Source organism: Lycium barbarum, chromosome 3, assembly GCF_019175385.1.
Source record: "Lycium barbarum isolate Lr01 chromosome 3, ASM1917538v2, whole genome shotgun sequence".
In the NCBI taxonomy this organism is placed as follows: Eukaryota; Viridiplantae; Streptophyta; class Magnoliopsida; order Solanales; family Solanaceae; genus Lycium; species Lycium barbarum.
In genome coordinates this window covers 140,289,183-140,312,120 of record NC_083339.1, presented here as the reverse complement: position 1 = coordinate 140,312,120, position 22,938 = coordinate 140,289,183, and the positions used below count along the sequence as shown (strand labels likewise).

General features: G+C 32.8%; 1 protein-coding gene across 2 annotated transcripts; it reads left to right on the top strand.

The window, feature by feature from the left end:
* Positions 1-16,505: 16,505 nt before the first annotated feature.
* LOC132633020 (cinnamoyl-CoA reductase 1) lies at positions 16,506-21,418 on the top strand. 2 transcript variants are annotated; one of them, XM_060349206.1, is made up of 6 exons: positions 16,506-16,617; positions 16,741-16,866; positions 17,137-17,291; positions 19,209-19,394; positions 19,901-20,250; positions 21,160-21,418. In XM_060349206.1, exons 2-6 carry the CDS (start codon positions 16,746-16,748, stop codon positions 21,341-21,343), a joined length of 996 nt encoding a protein of 331 aa, XP_060205189.1. In that variant the 5' UTR covers positions 16,506-16,617; positions 16,741-16,745; the 3' UTR covers positions 21,344-21,418. The 2 variants fall into 2 exon arrangements, with proteins under 2 accessions (XP_060205189.1, XP_060205188.1); XM_060349205.1 differs by lacking the exon at positions 16,506-16,617 and having other exon boundaries at positions 16,677-16,866.
* Positions 21,419-22,938: the final 1,520 nt, after the last annotated feature.

The window sequence follows — 22,938 nt, the reverse complement described above, 5'->3', positions numbered from 1 at the left end:
TTTCTTTGTTTTCCCTGTAATTTTGTCCTTTGCGATTTTGATTTGTTTTCAGATTTTTTTCATTTCTTTTTGTTGCGCTGTGAACTTTCCGAGTTCATAACAAAGCAACTGCATTCATAGTGACTTCCATATCAGGTTGAGTCTTCAAAATAGTCAGTGGAGCAGTGGAATTCTATGACTCAATGTATTAATGGAAGAAGTCACTGATAGTAGTCGATATAATCCAATAGGTCCATAAATTCTATTGGGCTGAGATTTAGTTATTCATGCTGGACTTGTTGGCTCAAATCAAACAGGTAATTACAGCAAACTATTATCCTTCATTTTGTGAGATTAATAGGATGTAAACTGGGATAATATGGAATCTTGAATTCCTAAAGGTATATTTTCTGCATCACCAGTTCCTACCTAGTCCAGTTTTACTTTGTCGTTAGGAGTGAAGATAAAAAAAAAAAATGTATGTGTATCTTTGGTATGAATATTATGAGCCTGTTTGGATGGGCTTATGCCTATAAGTTGTTTGCAGCTTATAAGCTAAAAAAAATAAGTTGGGGTAGTCTAACTTATTTTTTTTGGCTTATAAGCTGTTTTCAGCTTATAAGCTACTTTAGATAAGCTAAGTCAAATGGGCCCAATTATTTTTTTGAGCTTATTTAAGCACAAAATGACTTTAAGCTGGCCAGCCAAACACTCAAAAAAGCTGAAATCAGCTTATAAGCAACTTATAAGCAACTTTATAAGCCAATCCAAACGGGCTCTATATGTGTGCGCATGTGTTTTTGTGTTGAGGGAGGAGTAGACGTTGATAAAGGAACTTGGTAGCAAAGGAAAATTGAACACTTCATGTTTAGGAAAATATTGTACACTTTGTTAGGAGGAAATAATCTCTTATGCCGATTTATAACTTGAATAGACAAAAATGATCCAATAAGTATAATAGGTGTTTATTCACAGACCTCTTTTGTTATTTTCTATTAATCTTTTGTGAAAGTAATTATATAACTAAAACAATACTATTTGTAATCGAGTACAAATTTAGGTGATAAATAATGTATCCATAAGTGGAGTACCGAGTATGTGTATCATGCTGATGAAATACTTCTCCTAGGTTCTTTATCCATGACTGGCCAAACCTATTGGAAACTTCTATAAACCAAACGCATCTAGAACTTCTCAAACTAGAAGTACTCGAAATTCCTATAAGAAAAAGAAAAGACAAAAGAAAGTTGTCATTTGTCAATTGTAGGTTGCGAGCTATAAACCATACAAAATATAATATTATGGGAAACGTAAGTCCTAAAAGTGATGTTAATTTACAGCGTCACTTTAGGTAGTGTTAACATAGCAAAAGGCTTTGCAATTGGAAAATAAAGTAAATAATATATATGGAAAATCAATAACGAAATGTAGTAGGTTCCAGTTAGTCAAACACCCAACAGTGTAAAACATTAACGTTCATTATCGAACACTAGTGGGTGCAACTAAAATTGAGCAACTTTTCTGTTTCCAATTTTTTGTTTTCTCAACAGTTAAAAGTGTATTCCATCATCATTTTATTGGAATTAAAGGGCTAGACTATTCAGCTATTGAATTTTACGTAGAAGGAAGCCGTATACAAAATTAGATTTTTTTTTTGTCTACATAGAAAGAGAAAGAGAGGGAAAAGAATTTCTACGTAATTCTATTTTACTCGTTATCCAACCTTGTAATTCTATCACTCGCTAATAGGAGAACCACACCCTTCTAGCAAATATATGAATTTATACAAAATTGAAACAAAAAAATTGATAGGGAGTAAGGTTACATAGTTAGTACCCTATCTAATTTCAAAATGTTATCTATACAAATGCTTATTATTCGCGCTAGCATGATAAAATTAAATTAAAGATCAAAGTGCGAACAAACTGACTCTAATTCCAGCGTTATTTAAAAGTCAAATAAAAGAATTCACTAACGTAAATATAAAAGTAGATAAACATGAGTCTTGAAAAATACTAAATTAAGAAAATTATGCTGTCTCTATACATATATTCTCATCATAATTTAAATGCCAAAGAGTTCTAAATTGAACTGGATGCTATGAAGAGTCAAAATTTCTTAATTTTAATAAACAAGACAGACCTTTAACTAGTTTCATTCTAGAGTTTCCTAATAAACTAGGAAATTTACAATCTTGGTTAAGAATTTAAAAGCTAAACTTTTAGCTTTTGGATGTTTTGAATTTTTTATTGTGTGTTTTATTTAAATGTCACCGTCAAAAAAATAGAAAAAGAAAAAAAAAGACAGAAAAAAAAAGACAGAAAAAAAAAGAAGGAAAAATCCAAAGGAATGGAAAGAAAAATAAATAAATAGAATAGTCATAGAAAATAAAATAAAGAGCACATAAAAAGAGAATGAGCGCCGTGCGTAATTATTCTCGCGAGCATGATAAAATTAAATTAAAGATTGAGATGGGCGCAAACTGACTCGAATCGATACCATCGTCATAAAAAATAAAATTAAAGAATTCACTAAGTTAAACATAAAAGTAGATAACAGGAGTCTCAAAAAATAAAATTATTAAAATTATGCTATCTCTATACAAATATTCTTATTATAGTTAAATGTCAGAATTCTATATTGAATTGGACACTATGAAGAGTTAAAATTCCTTAATCTAATAAACAAGACACATACGGTTAGTTCGATTTCATTTAGAGTTTCTTAATCATAATGAACTAGGAAATTTACAAATTTGGTTAAGAACTTAAGAGCTATATATATATATATATATATATATATATATATATATATATATATATATATATATATATATATATTGCGTGTGTTATCATTTATAGTCATCGTCAAAAGAAAATAGAGAAAAAAGGGGAAAGCTCAAAGGAACGGAAAGAAAATTACAAAAGATGAAAAGACAAAGAAATAAATAGAAAGGCATGGAAAATTAGAAAAAGGGATAAAAATAGGGAATTTTCAACAAAAAATGTTAGACAATGTTCAAGTTAATACTTTAGGCGAGAATTGAGAATGCAAATTTCAAGTAGTTTTGAACATGCTTCATTGTTGAGCCAACCTTCTAACTTGAACCGTGAATGTTTACATTTTTATATACAAGTAATTTCTGACCTATATACACAATATAATTTTCAGCGAAAGAATATTTAACTGGTTCAGTAACCCTAATATAATGTCGCTAGCTTGTGGTTGCACTCATTAGCATTACCTTTTTCTTTTTCTATTCTCATTAGTCATTACCTTCCCCTTGAATTTATATACACCAATCTGTATCCTTTGACATAAAAAATATAGGTGTGGTGCACTATTCATCTATTGAAAATCGTAGATATGCTTCTCACTCCTAGCCTGCAACAAATTAAAAAATAAAGAATAAAAAAGAAGCAGAGCTGATAAATTGAAATACCAGATTGATTTGGTGTATATATCATTATACACCTAGTTCACCTGTGAAAGAAGGAAAATGGATTCAAACTGACTACTGATTTTACCTTATTTAAAAGTATAAACTGCTAAATATTTAAATAAAAAAAATCATAGATATTAATATATGTTGGGCACCTCACCTCTCACCGAATTTATTTAATTAATGTTTAGATAAGAGAAGCCTTTTTAATTTGTACATTCATTAATTTGTCTTTGCCTCCTCGGCTTTTACTATAACAACTCTTGCTACATTGTTATAAATAATCAGTATAGTTTATATTGTTGCTACATTGATTGTTAAGGTTTATGATAATCAGAAAACAAAAGCATGGTTACTGTTTTTTATTCAAACAGGGCCAAGTAACACCTACTTCTTTTTCTTTGCTAGCGTCCCTTGACAATCTGCATTTACTATAAATCCGTCAATGATCGAAAATATTTACACTGAAATATCATTAAATTATAATATCGAGGATGTATACCGTAGTAATTAATTACTCTTTTTCTAATTGCCAGTGTCCATCTGACCAACTCTGATATTGATGGTTATCCCAAGAAAATCGTTCCAACATGCAGCTTATGATTATTAAACAAGTATAAAACGATTATTCAGCAAGTAAATATTAAGTCTCTTATATAATGCAAGGTCTTCAATTTAAATATATTCTAATTGGCTACATGCATACAAGTTCTATCCATCTTTGATTCTTTATTCTTTGCTCCCTAAGAACTCGATAGCAGATAAATTACACAAGGAAATTGTCACGAATTTCTTAACTATTTGTTCGGAACCTATAGATTTATTGGACAACGTCGGATTAGAAAATTAGTTCTGGTTTTAGTTTTGCTTTAACATAATATTTGAATTTAATTTTGGAAGAATTAGTTTTGGAAATAATTAAATAGCCAAAAAGCACACATAAAAAAAAAGTTCATCGGTCAATACTTTTTTTTTTCTTTTTCAAAATCATCGGTCAATACCACCTGACTAAATATTTCCTACATAATGTATTTTCGTAAATTAAAAATGCAATCTAAAGAAATCTTCTTAAAAAAAGGGAAAGAAAGAGTCTAGCTTCTTCAGCTGTTTCCAGGAAATGTCGGTTCCCGCTAAGAATATTTTTTATTTTTCAAAAAAAAAAAAAAAAAGCATTATGGAGAGCTTTAATGAAAATTCTTTCATGGGGTATAGCAAATTAACACGTAAGCAATCTAACGCTCAACTAAAATGTGGTGTTCATACTCTAAATTGATTTTTTTTTCTCAAAGGATAGAACACCTTGTAATTTTGTGATAAGAAACTTTGTATTTGAAACAGCATAGTGTTTTTATAATAATGAAAGATTAGTTTTCTTTCCCTTTCCGATATACAAAACAATAAGTGTTATTCAACTCGACTCTATTTCAATATCTCCATCAATTACCAGTATGCTACGCATGGAGGGGTACGACCACAGGTAGCCGCCGGTTGGAAGACCGCTATTTAAAACATATTCGAAATTTACCTTTTTTTTTTTTGGTAAATTTAGCCTTTTCTGAGTCAACTTTAGAATCAATACGAGATTGAGTTGAAGAATTCGGGTCTTAAATGATGAATTTTAGAACGGAAAAGACTCGTAAATACTCCTAACCTATTGAAAAAGGCTTATAAATACCCTTCTTTCACCTTTGGATCTAAAAATATCATTCATCCACCTTTTAGGTCTAAAAATACCCTTAAGGTTTGTTTTTAGCTCAAATATACCCCTCAAACTAACAGGTTAAATTTAACTCTTTTAAAAAGTCATATGACATTTTGTAATTGATCACACATTTTAATTTCAAAATAAGTAAAACCCACCCAATTTTTAAGACCAAACCCATTGACCCATGGTAATACTATTTAACCATCTACATTCAAAGGTTTAATAATCATTTTCCAACGCTTAAAGCTTTGACAGAAATGACCAGAAGATTAAAATTAACAGGAGTAATACTAAAAGGTAAATTTCACAAAGCTAAAAGCTTTAACAGAATGAAACATTAGTTTCAATTTGTTCTTCAGCTCAAAAATCTCGTGTTATTTGTTTCTCCAGTATTGTTTCATGTTGGATTAAACAAATTGTAATCTTCCAGTGCAAGCATTTGACGAGAACATTCACCAAAACACAACTGGAAGTCTTGGAACCATAACGTAACAGAATCACGACCAGAGACACAAAAGGAAGAAGAAATAGGGAATATGACAACAAAAGAGTCCAACTTTAATAATGCACTAGATTGAGCCAAGCGAATGCAGCTCCGGCGTCAGGTGACGGTACCGGAGCCATTCCAATCTCCTGAGCCGATGCTGCTGCAGAGAAAACAACAATCATTGCAACCAAAACTGCAATGGGTCAATGGATTTGGGTCTTAAAAATTGGGTGGGTTTTAAAAATTAAAAAGTGTGACCAATCACAAAATGCCATGTGGCTTTTTAAAAGAGTTAAATTTAACGGGATATATTTGAGCCAAAAACAAACCTTAAGAGTATTTTTAAACCTAAAAGGTGGATGAAAGGGTATTTTTAGACCCAAAGGTGGAAGGAGGATATTTATGAGTCTCTTTCAATAGGTTAGGAATATTTATGAGCCTTTTCTGATTTTAGAATGACTCTGAAGTTGGAATTGCCAAAGTTTAATTTGAAGTTTAACATATTAATAGTGGTGATGTTTACTGGCTTTCACACGATGTTTGATCGATTAATTGATATAGAGGATTGCACTTCATTGTAATACAGATATACAATCAACTGCTAGGATTAGCTATCAACCTAAGTAGTTTATGTACATATTTTCATATATTTAAGTTTGAAGTTAAGTTTGACAGTTGTTAACTTTATACACGTATTATGAAGTTTGAACTAAGCCATCCTCCTTAATTCCACCATCGTCGTTCCTACCTGAGTCATTGTTGCCTGAACTTCAAAGCATTTACGTTAAGCAGAAATGTCTTTGAACTTCAACAATATATATGTAACTTAACATTTATTCAACTTCTGACTTCGTCTGTCTAAAGTTATTCTAAGTGTGTACATACAAAAAAAACTTAAAAAGTAAGTACAAGTTAAATAACGGTGTCCAAATAAGATAAACTTAATTTTTTAATGTGATATATGGATATAACACCCAGAAACATATGAGGCTCCAAATCAGCCCAATCCAATTATCCAAGCTTGGCCCAGAGTAGAATACAAATCTCACCTGGACAGGGTACTGTAACAACTAACAACGACAAAATAATTATCTCTATTTGTTATATATATATTCATATTAGAGTAGCACGATTCAATCAAATAACCAGATGCCGATGGTATATCATAAACAACTTCTCTGTCTCATAAAAATAAGAGTAAAGTATGCGTACATTTTATCTTCTCAGACTTCACTTGTAGGACTACACTGATATGTTGTTGTTGTAACCAGGCACGGATCATAACAAAGTTTAGAAGAATAACTACTATGCATCTGGATCTATACTTGATTAATAAAAACTCGAAATTAGCTCAAACTTAATTGCCAAACCCCATAACTTATGATGCATCTAGAACTAAAATTATCTCATTCTAGAGAACAACACCCACATTCGACCCTAATAAATAACGGAGCAGTTATATATTTGACCAAAAGAAATATAAAGACTAAACCTTGAAACGCAATTCCTGGTCTTCTTCTTTTCCACATTGGAGAGAGTAATATTCGTCATTTCCACATTGGAAAGAGTACTATTCTTGTATATATGTTATATATTTCTTTTTTGTACATTTTTAAGTGTTTATACTATTTCCAGTGTTACTAAAAAGACATAGTATATTGATCATTTTGAGTTACTTTTCCTTTAACTGAAAGCTCTAGACTTTTGTTAGTAATTGATTATTCTGATAGTTATCCACTTGCTTTTGACAAGAATTATACAAGGTATTTTGGTAAAGACGAGTAATTAATCCTCGATGCGTCAATGTTGAACTTGGAGCTAAATTATATTCGTCTCTCTAAATTTAGCTTGAAAGATGAACGACTCATACTAAGACAAGTTTCAAAACCATATATAAAGGGTATAAGTTTTTATATATATATACTTCATACTAGCTGCTCCCAAACTCATGCTACAAAAATATTAAATTTAATTTTAAAAAAATATCACTTATGTTACATTTTTTAATTGCATAATTAATTTAATCTATTGGCACGTGTATCATTATTGGTAAATCTTTATAATTATCAGAGTTTTTCAGTCACATAATTGAATAATTTATAAAAAGTAAATTATTTATGAGGAAGGAAGTTTAGAATGAGAATTAGCAAATACAAGATTTGATATTCACTAAAGAAGTAAAACTTTGGAGGTTTAAAACAATATGATATTCGTTATCGGTTTTAATCAGTTTAGGTCCTTAAAGGTTCAATTTTCGATTTAACCGATAAGAAAATGCTTTTTTTTTTCTTTCTCTTGCTTCATTTGTTCATAGACATTGCCTTAATGCATAAAAGTCTACACAAATTACAAGCAGAAGCAAATTCAAAGCCGTTATTACTAAAACAAACTTGTTTTCTTTCTGGTCGAGTTTGAGAGAACTAAAGTGTCACTTGCGGAAATAGAGTGTCCTGGAACGAAAGTAAGAATTTAGGAAATAGAGATTGTATTTAAAAGCTAAAGTCACTAATATAATTAGAGATAAAAAAGTATTTTTAATATAATTTTATTGGGTTATCAATTTAACCTTTAACTAAAACCTCAGAACTGAAAACCAGCCCAATAGTCTAATAAAAATATTTACAAAACCATTTAAAAACCTTTAACCCAATAATTCGATACCGATAAATCAATAACATTTTTCTCGGTTCGGTTAATCGGTTAAACCGGATTTTGCATACTCCTAATGTGTTCGGTATGGAGGAAAACATTTTAGAAAATGTTTTTTCAATTTTTTTATGTTTGATTTTGTAAAAAAATAAGTTCCTTAAAAATGAGAAAAATAACTTTCCTGGTAATAGTAAAAAAATTGGCAAGCTAGCATCAATAGGTTTAAAACCCGTGATAGCAATATTGTTTCCGTTTATAAGGATAAAAATCAGGGATGAAGAGATAGAGATAAAATTAGGTCTTCAATTGGATATTCTTTTTCTTTTACCCTCTCCCCCCCTCCCCCCGAGGCCAGGAGCTCACCTCTTTTCCTCCGTTGATGACTCGAATCCACAACCTTCGGATTGGAGGTGGAGGGTACTTATTATCTGAGCAACCCCTCATATCTTCATTTGGATATTCAATGTTGCATTTAAAACTTTTTACGTGTTGTACATGTGTTAGCTAGGTGTTGTACTTATTGGAGTGATTGACTTTTAAAAAATTGGCCAAATTTGTAATGAAATGAAACGGAGAACCACCGAAAGATCCATTACAAACGGAGAATCACCAAAAGTTGAAATGATCGGCACCGGCTGCCGGTGTACGGTGATTCATCACGGCGGTGGAGAGTTTTTAGGGATAAGCTAAGTAAGGTCGATGTCTTTGAAGTATAGATTAGGAAAGTGGAAAGTGACTGTTAGCTTTTCCTTTTGTTGTTTTGTTTTATCTGCTTTGTAAATATTTATTTTAATAAAATAAAACTACTAAGTACAACTTAGTGGTATTTATTTTATTTTTTTAAAAAAAAAAAACCACAAAAGATGTGGTGCAGCGGAAGGGGCTACTCCTCTTTTAATTCGAGATTTTGGGTTCGAGCCTTGAGTATGGAAAAATTCTTGTTAGAGAGCGCTTTCCCTGAATGGGTCTTACGCAGTGCGAATATGAATTTAGTAGGACTTCAATACGGATACCGAACACCGAGTGGAAAACTAAAAAAAAATAAAAAATAGATAAGGGGACAACTGTTGTTTTTTATGAAAAGGACAGAGGAAGAAATACGCTACTTCCTTAGTAAATACACGTGTTTATTAGAAGCCAACGGTGATGTATGAGATAAGAACAAGTACAAGGTATCATTTACATAGCTCATTGTACAAATCTTCATAGTCTAAGTTGTCTTTTTAAGATAACATCACAGCCTAAGTTTTGAGATTTATTAGGAATTTCTTCTAGGAGGCCCCACCAAAGGTTTGTGAGGATGACAAAAAGTAAGGATTCACCCTTATATTAAGTAGTAATAATAGTACTCCCTCCTGTCCGATTTAATTTTACTAAAAATAATTGTTCCAGAAATAACTGTTATTTAAGATATAAGTAGTTTTTTTTATCCTTTACAAACTTTATTTAGTTTTATGGCCTTTTTACAAGAGATCTTCATTTTTTACATATAAGAGATCTAGAAAAAACACATAAGAGATTTGGAAAAACCATTTTCTTCTATTCAAATTGTAAGAGGACAATAGATTCTATTTTCACCTAAAGTAATTGTGGAGAGAGATTAGTGTGGTGAAAGAAAGAACAGAAAAGGGTCAAAAATGCTCTGAACTATCTCAAAAGGTCTCTAAATATACCTTTCATCTACCTATTTTGCGAAAAATACCCCTCCGCTCACATTTCAGGCTCACTTTTGCTCTTAAAACTAACATACCTCTTATTTATTTATTTTTTAAATATTTTTTTAATATTTCGACCTTTTGAGTTAATATTAAGTTAAGATCAAAGAATAACTATGGATAACTTAGTCAAATTATCCTTTTAATGACTCCATCTGTCCCAATTTATGTGATACTTTTCGCTTCCCGAGATTGAAACTGCATGAACTTTGACCAACATTTTAAGATGTATTTTTCGCCAAGTTGAAACTTATAGTAATTTTCAGGTAGTTTTCAATATATACAAATTTTAATCTTAAAATATTGAGTTAATCTAATTCAATTTAGCTTCAAAATTTAGTCAAACTAACTCTCGAAAAGCAAAAAGTATCACATAAATCGAGACGGAGGGAGTAATATTCCTTAAGAGGCGTGTTAAAGTTAAATATACAACTAAAGAGCACCGGAAGGAGTAATAATATACGCATCATATACACTTGTGGAGAATTAAACCTTTCAGTATTGCCCAAAATTTTCCTTCTGAAGTTGAACGCTCAAAGAAAATTGAAGCGTAACAATTCTTTCTGTCTATTCAGAGTGTTGGACTCCACTTCATTGCCATACAATCAGCTGCTGGGATTTGCCGTCAAACTATGTAGTGTCGTACACTTTTCACATATTTAAATTTGAAGTTAAATTTGACCGTCCCCAACTTTAAACACGTATTGATGAAGTTTGAATTAAGCCTTTTTCTTTATTTGTCCATAAAATGACATAAATTACTTTTATAAGAATGGAACGTTCTTTTACTAACCACTCGAGAAATTATTTTTAGAATTGAGATCCTATAAAGTTATGCATTCATATTGGGTAATTTGACTACACCCTCTTAGCATTTTGTGTTTGGGAAATAATACCCCTTTTATTTTTTGAATGGGATAATGAACCCCCTTAATTTTGAATCAACGGCAATAAATGAGTTGAATCATTGCATGAATTTTTTAAATGTCAAAAATAACCCTCACTAGGAGTAATATAAATTGTGACATACTTTTCAGTAATTAAAAAATTTAAGTAATGGTATTTAATAACTAAAAATCATACATCTCTTTTTCCTTCCTTTTGTTTCTCAAACCCGGCCGATAAGATTCATGGTATATTTCTTTAATTTTAGAGTTAAAAATGTCGTAACTATCTCGTTATTTATATTATTATTAGTGTTAAAATTTTACTACAACAACTAATTTTTTTGTAAAACATTTTTTATTTTTATTTTTATGTTACACTTACATACATAAAGTCTAATTATTTTGGAAGTTATTTTACTGGTAAATATTGTAAACAAAAGTAAGAATCTCCAATATTAATATAGTAATAACTGATATTATTTAATTTTTTTTAAAATGCTAATTCAAATTAGTTTTTTATTTCATAATACAAAAGGAGGTATTATTTTCTATTTCAAAATTTTAGGATTGTTAAATAAAATTTACTCATTTATATACAATGTTGATGAGTACTTTTTGGTAGTTATTTAGAATCTGAAAAACATATAAAAGTCAATCATAAATTGAAAGTTAGTTTTTACATTGTGTTTTTTCTTTGAAAATTGTTAGGTTTATAATATGTAAGAATGATACGAAAATAGAATGATTATTATATAAAATTGAATAGTTGAAATAAAGTTTTCAATTCTAGCAATACTATATGATACGGATCAAAACAATTTGAAGCTCTACGAAAAAAAAAAAAAGTTCATGCAGCAAAATCAGGCTTGAAAAATCAAAACAAAAGGATTAAAGGAAAAAAGAGGTAACAAAGTTTAATTTTTATGCAATGTTATTGCTTAAAATTTTCTATTTAAAAGAGTACATGTTATAATCCATATTAATTAACTGAAGCTCGTTTTTAACATTTTAAAAATATATTTGATAATCCGACTAATTTCTAGCCATTGATTTAAGAATAACTGGGTTTATTATCCGATTCAAAATGTGAAGAGGGCATTATTTTCCAAATCTAAAAGATTAAGTAGGTAAAGTGGACTTTACTCATTCATATTAGAGTCGCATGATTCGATCATATAATCAGATATGAATCTATACTTGATTAAAAACTCGAAATTAGTTCAAACTTAATTTTCAGACCCCATAACTTATGATGCGTCTATATAACTAAATTCCTCATTCTAGAGAATTCAATACCTACACTCGACCCTAATAAATAATGGAGCAGTTACATATTGGAGTTTCGTGTTTAAATAGAAAATATTCCAATTAAAGGTTAAAAAATATTTCTTTCCTATTAATAGAAAAAAGTTTAATAAAAAAAATGGTAAGATGTTGGATAAGAAATAATAATGGAGGTACAAATGGACATCGAATACAAATTTGAACAATTCGTTGAAAGCACAGGTGGGATATCGAGTAAAGGAGGAATTTTTTTTTTACCTAAAGATCAGATAACAACAACAACAACAACAACAACAACATACCCAGTTGAATCCCACAATGTGGGGTCTAGGGAGGGTTAAGTGTACGCAGATCTTACTCCCATCTTGGAAAGGTAGGGAGGTTGTTTTCGAAAGATCCTCGGCTCAAAAGAAAACAAGGGAAAAGAGTCATATACAGACAAGCAAATCAAAGCAATGCGAAAATGAGAAATAACAAGAGCAAAGAAGTCATGATAAAACAGCATGAAAAGACAAGACCCAACACATAAAAGCAGGAATCAAAGGGCAATAAAAAGTAGAGAAAACTACGCCTACTAGTGCGAAAGAAAAGCGAGACTACCTACTAGCCTTCTATCCTAATCTGAGTCCTCCACAACCTCCTATCTAAGGTCATGTCCTCGGTAATCTAAAACTGCGCCATGTCCTGCCTAATCAACTCCCCCCAATATTTCTTTGGCCTTCCTCTACCTCTCCTAAAACCATCCATAGCCAACCTCTCACACCTACGCACTGGGGCATCTATGTCTCTCCTCTTCACATGCCCAAACCATCTCAGCCTCGCTTCCCGCATCTTGTCCTCCACTGATACCACTACCACCTTGTCCCGGATGTCCTCATTCCTGATCCTATCTCTCCTAGTGTGCCCACACATCCACCGCATCATTCTCATTTCCGCGACTTTCATCTTTTGTACGTGAGAGTTCTTGACTGGCCAACACTCTGCCCCGTACAACGGAGTCGGTCTAACCACCACTTTGTAGAACTTGCCCTTAAGTTTTGGTGGCACTTTCTTGTCACACAGCACTCCGGAAGCGAGCCTCCATTTCAACCATCCTGCACCAATACGTGTGTGACATCATCGTCAATATCCCCATTTCCTTGTAAAATAGACCCAAGATACTTGAAACTTCCTTTCTTTTGGATGACCTGGGTACCAAGATTCACTTCTTTCTAAAGATCAGATAAGATATTGAGATATCTAAAAGAAGAAATGTTGAATTCATTCCCTATTTGATGGAAATACAGGACATAAGGGGAAACTTAAACTTAGATATAAAAAGTTTGAAATTAGGGCACTAGGAAAAGTTAAGACAGAATGAAATTAGGAAAAGAATAATACACTAAGAAAAAATAGAGTATATACTTTTTCCGAAACTCCTTAGGGGTTGTTTGGTAGGATGAGATAGGATTATTAGTCTCATGAGATTGTAATTATCCCATATTTGGTTGAGGGGTTGTTTGGTAGGATGAGATAGGATTATTAGTCTCATGAGATTGGAATTATCCCATAGTTGGTTGATGCATAACTACTTTGGTATCCCACCTAATCCCATCTATATGTGATAAAATGTGGGATAAGTTATCCCATGTAGAGGGCGGAGAAATTTAACTAAAGGTACTCTATAAATCTTGAAATTAGAAATGGTGACAACTTTGACCATCCAAAGTCAAAACCCACTTAATATTTGATTAAATTAATTTGGGGCTGAAATGTAATATTTAAAACTTTAAAAAGTTTTCCCTCCTACTTTAAGATTTCAAAATTCAAATCCCTTTCTTCTCTTTATTTTTTCATCTCATTGTTTGTTCTCTCTTTTCTTCTCTTTCTTCCTTCTTCACTCGCTACCATTTTCTTTCTTCTCCTCCTCCTTCTCTTCAGTGGTGGTGGTAGTGATAGTGATAACAACGGCGGAAGAGGAGGCGGTGTGGGTGTTGGTGGTGGTGGTGGATTACTCTCCTCCTTTTTTTCTCTCTCTTCCATTTTCTTTCTTCTCCTCCTCCTTTTTCTCTTCGGTGGTGGTGATAGTGACAGCGGTGGCGGCGGTAGAGAGGCGGTGTGGGTGTTGGTGGTGGTGGTGGATTGTTCTCCTCTTTTTTTTCTTCGGGAAAAGGGTCAAAAATGCCCCTTTACTTTGGGAAAAGGGCTAAAAATATCCTCCGAACTAATTTTGGGTCAAAAATACCCTTCCGTCATTAAAGTTTTCAAATATACCATTGTCTTAACGAAAATCCGCAACATAACCCAATTTCATTTTTAAACCCGCTCCGTTTAAAATTGACCCAACTAAATAAAAAACGCATATGGGTTGCCCGCTCCTGTGCCTGGTGGCTCCAGATGTAGGACTCGGGAACAGGTTGATGGCATATGAGTTTTTTATGTAGTTGGGTCGATTTTAAACGGAGTGGGTTTAAAAATGAAATTGGATTATGTTGTAGATTTCCGTTAAGATACGGGTATATTTGAAAACTTTAATGACGAGAGGGGTATTTTTGACCCAAAATTAGTTCGGAGGATATTTTTAGCACTTTTTCCAAAGTAAAGGGACATTTTTGACCCTTTTCCCCTTTTTTTCTTATTCTATGGACTCTTTTGCTTTGGTAGTAAGAATTTTGTGGAAAAAAGTTTGATTCTTTTTTCAAGTCATTGAAAAAAAATCTGCAGAGAATCCAACAAATTATAGAAGTTATTGCAACAATTACTGAAATATGTTGCAACAACTTCAGAATTTGTTGCAACAACCACGATAGTTGTTGCAACAGTTACGAAATTTGTTGCAACAACTCAGTATTTTTTGAGTTGTTGCAACAGAATTTCAGTAATTGTTGCAACAACTACTTTAGTTGTTGAATTTTTCTGCAGAAAGTGAAAGGTGGAAGGTGAGGCAAAAAAGGTGGAGGAGGAGGTGGTGATGGTGGTGGTAGAAGAGGAGGTGGAGGTAGTGGTAGTGAGGAAAAGGTGATGGTGGTGGTGGAGTATGAGGAGGCGGCAGCGGAGGGGAAAGGGGTGGTGGCAACGGTAGAGGAGGCATAAGTAGGGGTGGTGGCAGCTGCAGAGGAAGGGGGAGTGGGAGGGATGGGGGCTTTGTGTAAATAATAAAACTTTGGGGTTTTTCAAATTAGCGTCATTAACACTAATCTCAAAAGAGTCACCCCTACTCAATAAAAATAACTTGAGTCGTCCATTCTTAATTTTGAAACTAAAAAATCACCCTTAATTAAATTTTCCTAGAGGGTGGAATAAGTTATCCCATCTTATCCACCCAATCCCATTTACATGGGATAACTTAACCTTCATACCAAACGATCCCTTAGTCTTTACACGATCTGGAAGAAAAACTAAATACTAATATAAGACGTGCTTAGAAAATTCTTAACAGAGAATTGAAAAATTAACAAAATTTAGTACGATCCGGCTACGGGCATTAAATGGGCAGATTAGACTGTATTTAACTCAGGAAATTACGAATGATGTCCCTAAAAGTGCCGGTCTTGAATTTTTGTTCCCACTTAACAAAATCTTTAAAAAATGACATTAATTTGAAAAAAAAAAAATCAATGGGAAGAATTTTGGTTGCCCATCAGGTATAAGTAATTCTAGCTTTAGCATATAAGCGAAACTTGTGGTCAATTGAGCAAGTTCATTGTCTTAAAGTATCTTGAACTTCTGCCTTACATGCAAAATGAATTCATTCCCAAACTTATGCTCGACGGGCAACAAAAGTTTTGCCTCTATTGCCCATCAGACATAAGTTTTAGCTTTTTCCTGTAAAGCAGAACTTGTGGTCAATTGAGCAGATTTACTGTCTTAAAATATCATGAACTTCTGCCATATAGGCAAAACTAATTCATTGCCACAACTTATGCCCGAGCATTGCCTAGCGGATTTTCTAAAGCGAAAGCTATTTAAAAAAAAAAAAAAAATATTAAGCGGGGCCAAAATATCAAGATCACTCCTTATGAAGGCCATTTGTGAACTTAACCCAATCTAGGCAGCTCAAGGCTAACTATCTTGAACGGGTCATTAATCCGCTCAAAGGTTACTTAGGCTGAAATAGGCTTGATTAAAATGCGCTAAACAATGGGTCATAACTAAGAACACTCAACTCTTACCGATGGATCATACACGTTATATATCAGCCCAACTTTTAAGTAGACCACTGGACGGATCAAAATGTATTGAGTTAATAACGGGCTCAATTGAGGTCAATTAAACGAGTCATATTTTTATGGGCTAATTTTATCACGGATGAATTAAGATAACAATGCTGCACCTTCCAAGAGGTTTAATGCCTTTTCCTGATTATTCCTGACGATGCAAGACTCAAGAAAGTGACGGAGAAAAAAGAGGTGTCAAGAAACTGTAAGTCTGTAACTAGTTCAAGTTTCAAGCACAAGAAATATTTACTGTGTAACCGTAGTAGGTACTAGGTAAGTTGGTGAATATGGCTTTTGGCTTTTCCAACTCTATATAAACTCTTCCCCTTCCCTTGTTTTCTTTATCTTGAGATCACTCGCTCCTTTCTTTTTACTCTTACTTTTCATTCCTAAAAGTAAGCATGCCATCAGAATCCGGCAAAGTCGTTTGTGTTACCGGTGCCGGTGGGTTCATTGCCTCTTGGGTTGTTAAAATCCTTCTTGAAAAAGGCTACACTGTCAGAGGAACCGTTAGGAATCCTGGTAATATACATTGAATTTGTTAATTTTTTATGTAAATTCAGTCTTTGTATATTGCTATTTTGTTGTCTCTTTTGTTACAATCATGCGTCAGTTACTTTTCTTTTGAGCCAAGGATTTACCGGAAACAGCTTCTTGGGATCACATTGGGTTTGTTGCTGTTGTTGTTGTTATACAAATTCAGTCAAAGTTCATGATACATTTCCAAATTGCTTCAATTTTTTTTCTGAATATGTGCTTGTGATGATGTTTATTGACTATAATTGTGTACAGATGATCCCAAAAATAGTCACTTGAGGGAACTTGAAGGTGCAAAGGAAAGATTAACTCTGTGCAGAAGTGATCTTCTGGACTACCAGAGTTTGAAGGAAGCAATCTATGGCTGTGACGGAGTTTTCCACATGGCTTCCCCTCTCACTGATGATCCAGTAAGTATTCATATTATGCGACCCAATAACAGTAAATTTCCTAAAAGGTCACCCATGTATTGAGAATTGCGTATAAATATTACTTTTGTTTTTTTTAGGACTACAATATCACTCAGCTATCACTATTTTCCTCAAAAATATACTAAACACACAAAATCATCCTTCTCTCCTAGTTGGCATGTCATGTCACATAAAATTCTATTTTTTTGATAATAAATTTATTTAACTCATCAAATTCATTTAATTCAACCCAATTCAAACCCATTTAACCAACCAACTATACCCATTTGACCCGGTTAGAAAACATCAAAGAAGCATTACTTTTATATCTGTTTTTGGATATTTTGCATTTTGCGCTCTTAATGTATACTCTCTTTTATGATTTGCACCCAATCCTTTTTTTTTTTTAACGATATGCACCCTAATTTCTATATTTTCTTACACAACCATAAAAAAATTATTTTGTTTTATTATTACTTTTTCTCTTTTCTGTGTATACCCTGAATTGAATAATTAGTGTTTTATGTAGTATTACCGTCATGCGTTCGATGTTGAGTTAAAGCACGACAATTAGACTGTTTATAGTTGACAAACATTAAGTAACCTATTCTCTCAATCTTAATTTTCAACTTTTAATTATTAACATAAGCGCTATCCTAATCTGGCTATTCTAACTTAGTTAATAAAAGGCAAATTTGTTGTAAAGAGCTAATAGCCTTAGCTAAGGTACAAGGTATGGGATCAAGAACGGGATCAAGAACGGTCTTAAGTTAGCTCGTAATAGGACTGTCTGTACACAAGAGTAGGACCTAATTTAAATTTATGTCCAATGAATTGATCTGATCAAGCAAATGTAACATACCAAGTAGGTAAATTTCAAGCTTTATTTGGTAAAACAAGCTATACTTACTTCTTGGTAAAAATGGATTAGGGTGAAAATACTCCCTTTTATAATTTGCGCACTATTCTATTTTTTTAAGGAAATACACTCTAATCTTCGTATTTTCTTACAAAATCATAAAAGATTTAATATTTTGTTTTATTATTTACAAGGGTAAAAATGAAAAAACTAGTCTTCTATTGTTTCCAATTTTTGCCCTTGTAAATAATAAAACAAAATAATTCTTTTATGGTTTTGTAAGAAAAGATTAGGGTCCATATCGTTAAAAAAATAGGATAGGGTGCAAATCATAAAAGGGAGTATACGTTAAGGTGCAAGATGCAAAAAAAAAAAAAAATGGGTATAAAAGTTATGCTTCTTTGATATTTTTTAACCGGTTAAACGTTTGGGTTTGGATGAGTTAAATAAATTGAATGAGTTAAACAATAGAATTTTGTGTGACATGCATGCCAACTGTGAAAGAAGGAGAGGTTTTGTGTGTTTAGTATATTTTGAGAAAAATAGTGATAGTTGGGTGATATTCTAGTCCTAAAGGAAACATAAGTGATATTTGTAGTCAATTCTCAATACACAGGTGACTTTTTAGGGAATTTACTCGCCGAATAACCTCATCTTTTGAACCGCATGAAGATGAAAATAGAAATTAATATTCTATTAATATACCTCATAAATTGCCTACTTCCTAGTTGATCCTTCATAAATCCCAGAAAAAGAAAAAAAAACTCAAATGCTTCAAAATATTATACTACAAAGATACTATTTAGAATTAAAGCCACTAGAATTACAAAGATACTCTCTAGAAATACAGAGTATATTTTTTTTTAAAAAAGGATCAGTCACGTAAATGGTGGGCCCACGTATATAACCATAATTCATCATTGACCAACACGTCCAAGGTGCACTAGCAAAATTGCTTTAGCTTTCAGTTCCCCTAATACGTCTATATCCAAGTTGAAATATGTCCTTTTTGTACGAGGATAATGCTGTTTTTTTAATTTGGTTAATAAATGTTGAAGGAGCAAATGATGGAGCCAGCAGTAATTGGGACGAAGAATGTGATAACAGCAGCAGCAGAAGCCAAGGTTCGAAGGGTTGTGTTCACTTCGACAATAGGGGCGGTGTATATGGACCCTAACAGGGCCCCTGACAAAGTTGTCGACGAGTCTTGCTGGAGTGATCTTGACTTCTGCAAGAATACTAAGGTTCGTTGTCAAATATTTCCTTCGTTCCAATTTATGTTAACGCATTTAACTGGGCACAGGGTTTAAAAAACTTTTGAAATTTGTAGTGTAAAACAATTTATGGATATTTGTGTGACCGTAGATTATCTCATGAGGGTAAAATAGGAAATTTAAATGTAAATTGTTACTCTTAAATATAGAAATGGATCATTTTTTTATGGACCGATTAAAAATGAAAGGGTCAAGTAATTTGGGACGAAGGAAGTAATTGATTAATGCGCATGTCCTTTAGCTTACCTCTCAATTCAAACAAATTATGACAAACTATAGTAGAGACCTCCGGAACATGTTTTTGGCATAAAATGTCAAAATTGCTAGTTGGCAGCAAATCACGCACCCAATCTACAACTATGACTTTGAGTTTGTACTTATGCGTAAACATAAAAATTGAGAGGAGTAGTTGACAGTGACAGTTCATACAATCGATCTCAATTTGCTTAACACACTTTTCAAAATTGTCTTTGCAGAATTGGTACTGCTATGGGAAGATGATGGCTGAAAAAACAGCATGGGATGAGGCAAGGGAAAAAGTAGACTTGGTGGTGATCAATCCAGTGTTGGTGCTTGGACCATTGCTCCAACCAACAGTGAATGCCAGCGTTCTTCACATACTCAAGTACCTCACTGGTTCTGCAAAAACATATGCCAATTCAACTCAGGCATATGTTCATGTTAGGGATGTTGCACTAGCCCACTTACTTCTCTACGAGACGACTTCTGCATCTGGCCGCTACATCTGTGCTGAGAGCGTGCTTCATCGCGGTGAGGTGGTCGAAATTCTTGCTAAATTCTTCCCGGAGTATCCTATCCCCACCAAGTAATTCTACTTCCCAGATCTTTCAGCAAAATTTAATCATTATTTGAACTAACCTTAGTGCCTAGACTATACACGACAAAAGAAACAAGAATTAGTGACAAACAACATCTGTCGCTGAATAACAAAATTCTATTGCTAATCCTATTTAACGACAGAGTAGTGATGGATTATTAAAAAATTTCTTGTTAGCTACGAGCTATGTAGTGATAGAATAGTGATAAATTTCGATCATATTTTTAGTGACGAGAATCAGCCACTGTGTCCACTATATCTTCTAAGAAATTCTGCCTATTTTACTTTTAAAATTCCATATCTGAAACCATTGTTTGGAAGTAGCTGTAGCTTCCTTGTCGAAAGTGAATTTTTATGGAAAGAACTGGAGGAGCTGATCCTGTTATTCATGAAATAAACATTAATACCAATTAATGCGCTTACAAATATACTCCATATCTAAGATGCTTTCTTTATGCGTAAAAAGAGCTTTCCTCTGTTTGAAATGATGATGTGTTAGTAGGTGTACCCGACAAACAAAATCGTGTAATATACTTTAGGAAAGAATTTGACTTAAGCATAGACGGTATAAGTATAAAATATGAATACAAGTACCCACTACCCATTAACAAACGTTCAAGTATGTTTCTAGCAATATTTCTGGACCTGAACTTGCCTTACCTACAAAACATCAAAATCTTGGCTGGCCCCTCTTTACATCCAGATGCATCTTAGTGCCAACAATAGTGGTACGGGACCTCCTTTTTAATAATTTAAATCATCTCTAACGATTATTAAACTGAAATAGCAATGTAGTTGTTAGCAATGACTAGTATAATACCAGTTTCATATATGACACGTAATCTCATTTCTAGAAGTGTTATCTAAAGCGTATCATTATTAAATATAATTATTCAGGTGCTCGGATGAGACAAGACCTAGGGCAAAACCGTACAAATTCACGAACCAAAAGCTGAAGGACTTGGGCTTGGAGTTTACACCTGTGAAACAGTGCTTATATGAGACGGTGAAGAGCCTGCAGGAGAAGGGCCACCTTCCAATTCCTACTCAAACTGATGAACCTATTCGAATTCAGCCTTAATTAATTAGCCTCTAATACTCTTAATTATTTAGGGGCGATTATCAATACTGAAAGTTGACCGTGGCTTTGCTCTTTTTATGTACCAAAACGAAAAAAAAAAAAAAAAAAACTTGTTATGCTCTGTTTTACTAGATGTCCTTATGGAAATGTTTATAATGTTCCGGTTGTTGTTAGCTGTTACCGTGGTGAAATCAGGAATATTGTTAAGTGTGTTCAAGCTTTAATATATAGTATATTATAACAGTAATTTAATTATGACTTATGTATGCAGTATTATTTCTCAAATATATAATTTTTCCGACAAAGAGTGTTCAATCTATATAGCTACATCACTGGTTGTTACTACTTATAACCCAGTTCTTGTGGTGTATGCCACGAGAGAAACATGTAATCGCCTTTTCGATTTTATAAGTTTTTTACACCGTTACTCTAGGTTATTTTGAAGTCTACCTAGGTACTTATTGGGGCAATTGGCGCGAATGCTCCTCTTTTGGGTTGGTCTTTAGATTTTGCCCCTCAAAATGGTGGTCTTTAATTATTGTCCTTCCGAGCAAAACTAACATAGTAAAAAGACATTACTACCCCTAACCGTTACATATAGAACACAACAAAAATCGTTATTCTCAAATCCTTCTATCGTTAACCCAGCCCAATTTCGTTCCCAAGCCAGATTTCTCCATTTAACGATTTAGAACAAGTATGAGACAAGACCTAGGGCAAAACCGTACAAATCTTAATTCAACTCAATTTAACGATTTTATTGAGTTTAGATTGTTAATATTTGAAAAAGATCATCTTCTACGACCTGATTATTAAGAAACAGATACATACAGCTCAGATTGAACATTACGCATGATAAAATTAATCAGCAAAATAGAATCGATTGGATTTAATGCTTTGTTCTGATTTTAATTACTTTATACCTTAATTAAATTAGTATACAATGCTTATTTACTTGAAATTGTAATTATAGTAAATTCAATTTAAATCAGGCAATGCTTATCGATTTAAACTTGAATTAAGGTAAATTGTGTGCAAATTTAGAACAAGTATGCCGGAGGAGGCAAAAGTTCAATTTACAAAAGAGTAGAGTATGCCGTTAACGACAATGTTCTGAACCAATTTCATAACAAGTATGCCGGAGAAGGCAAAAGTTCTGGTTTATAGAGAAGTATAAAGTAGTCCAGTTGCGTCAATCCTCTAATTGGAACAACTGTTGCAGGAATTTGATTTAAATTGGATGAAGGTAGAGGAGGTTTTCATTTTTTTTTTTTTTTAACCAAAAACAGTTGCTGCATTATCATCAGCAAAACAAAAAGTGCTTATGCCGGAGGAGGCAAAAGTTCAATTTACAAAAGAGTAGAGTATGCCGTTAACGGCAATGTTCTGAACCAATTTCATAACAAGTATGCCGGAGAAGGCAAAAGTTCTGGTTTATGTAGAAGTATAAATTAGTCCAGTTGCGTCAATCCTCTAATTGGAATAACTGTTGCAGGCATTTGATTTAAATTGGATGAAGGTAGAGGAGGTTTTCATTTTTTTTAATTTTTTTTAACCAAAAACAGTTACTGCATTATCATCAGCAAAACAAAAAG

Bases quoted from the DNA above. Each gene is read 5' to 3' on its own strand.
- LOC132633020 (XM_060349206.1), top strand. From the start codon at position 16,746: ATGCCATCAGAATCCGGCAAAGTCGTTTGTGTTACCGGTGCCGGTGGG. The intron at 19,395-19,900 runs GTTCGTTGTCAA...TTGTCTTTGCAG, and splicing joins ACTTCTGCAAGAATACTAAG to AATTGGTACTGCTATGGGAA. The intron at 20,251-21,159 runs GTAATTCTACTT...ATAATTATTCAG, and splicing joins GAGTATCCTATCCCCACCAA to GTGCTCGGATGAGACAAGAC.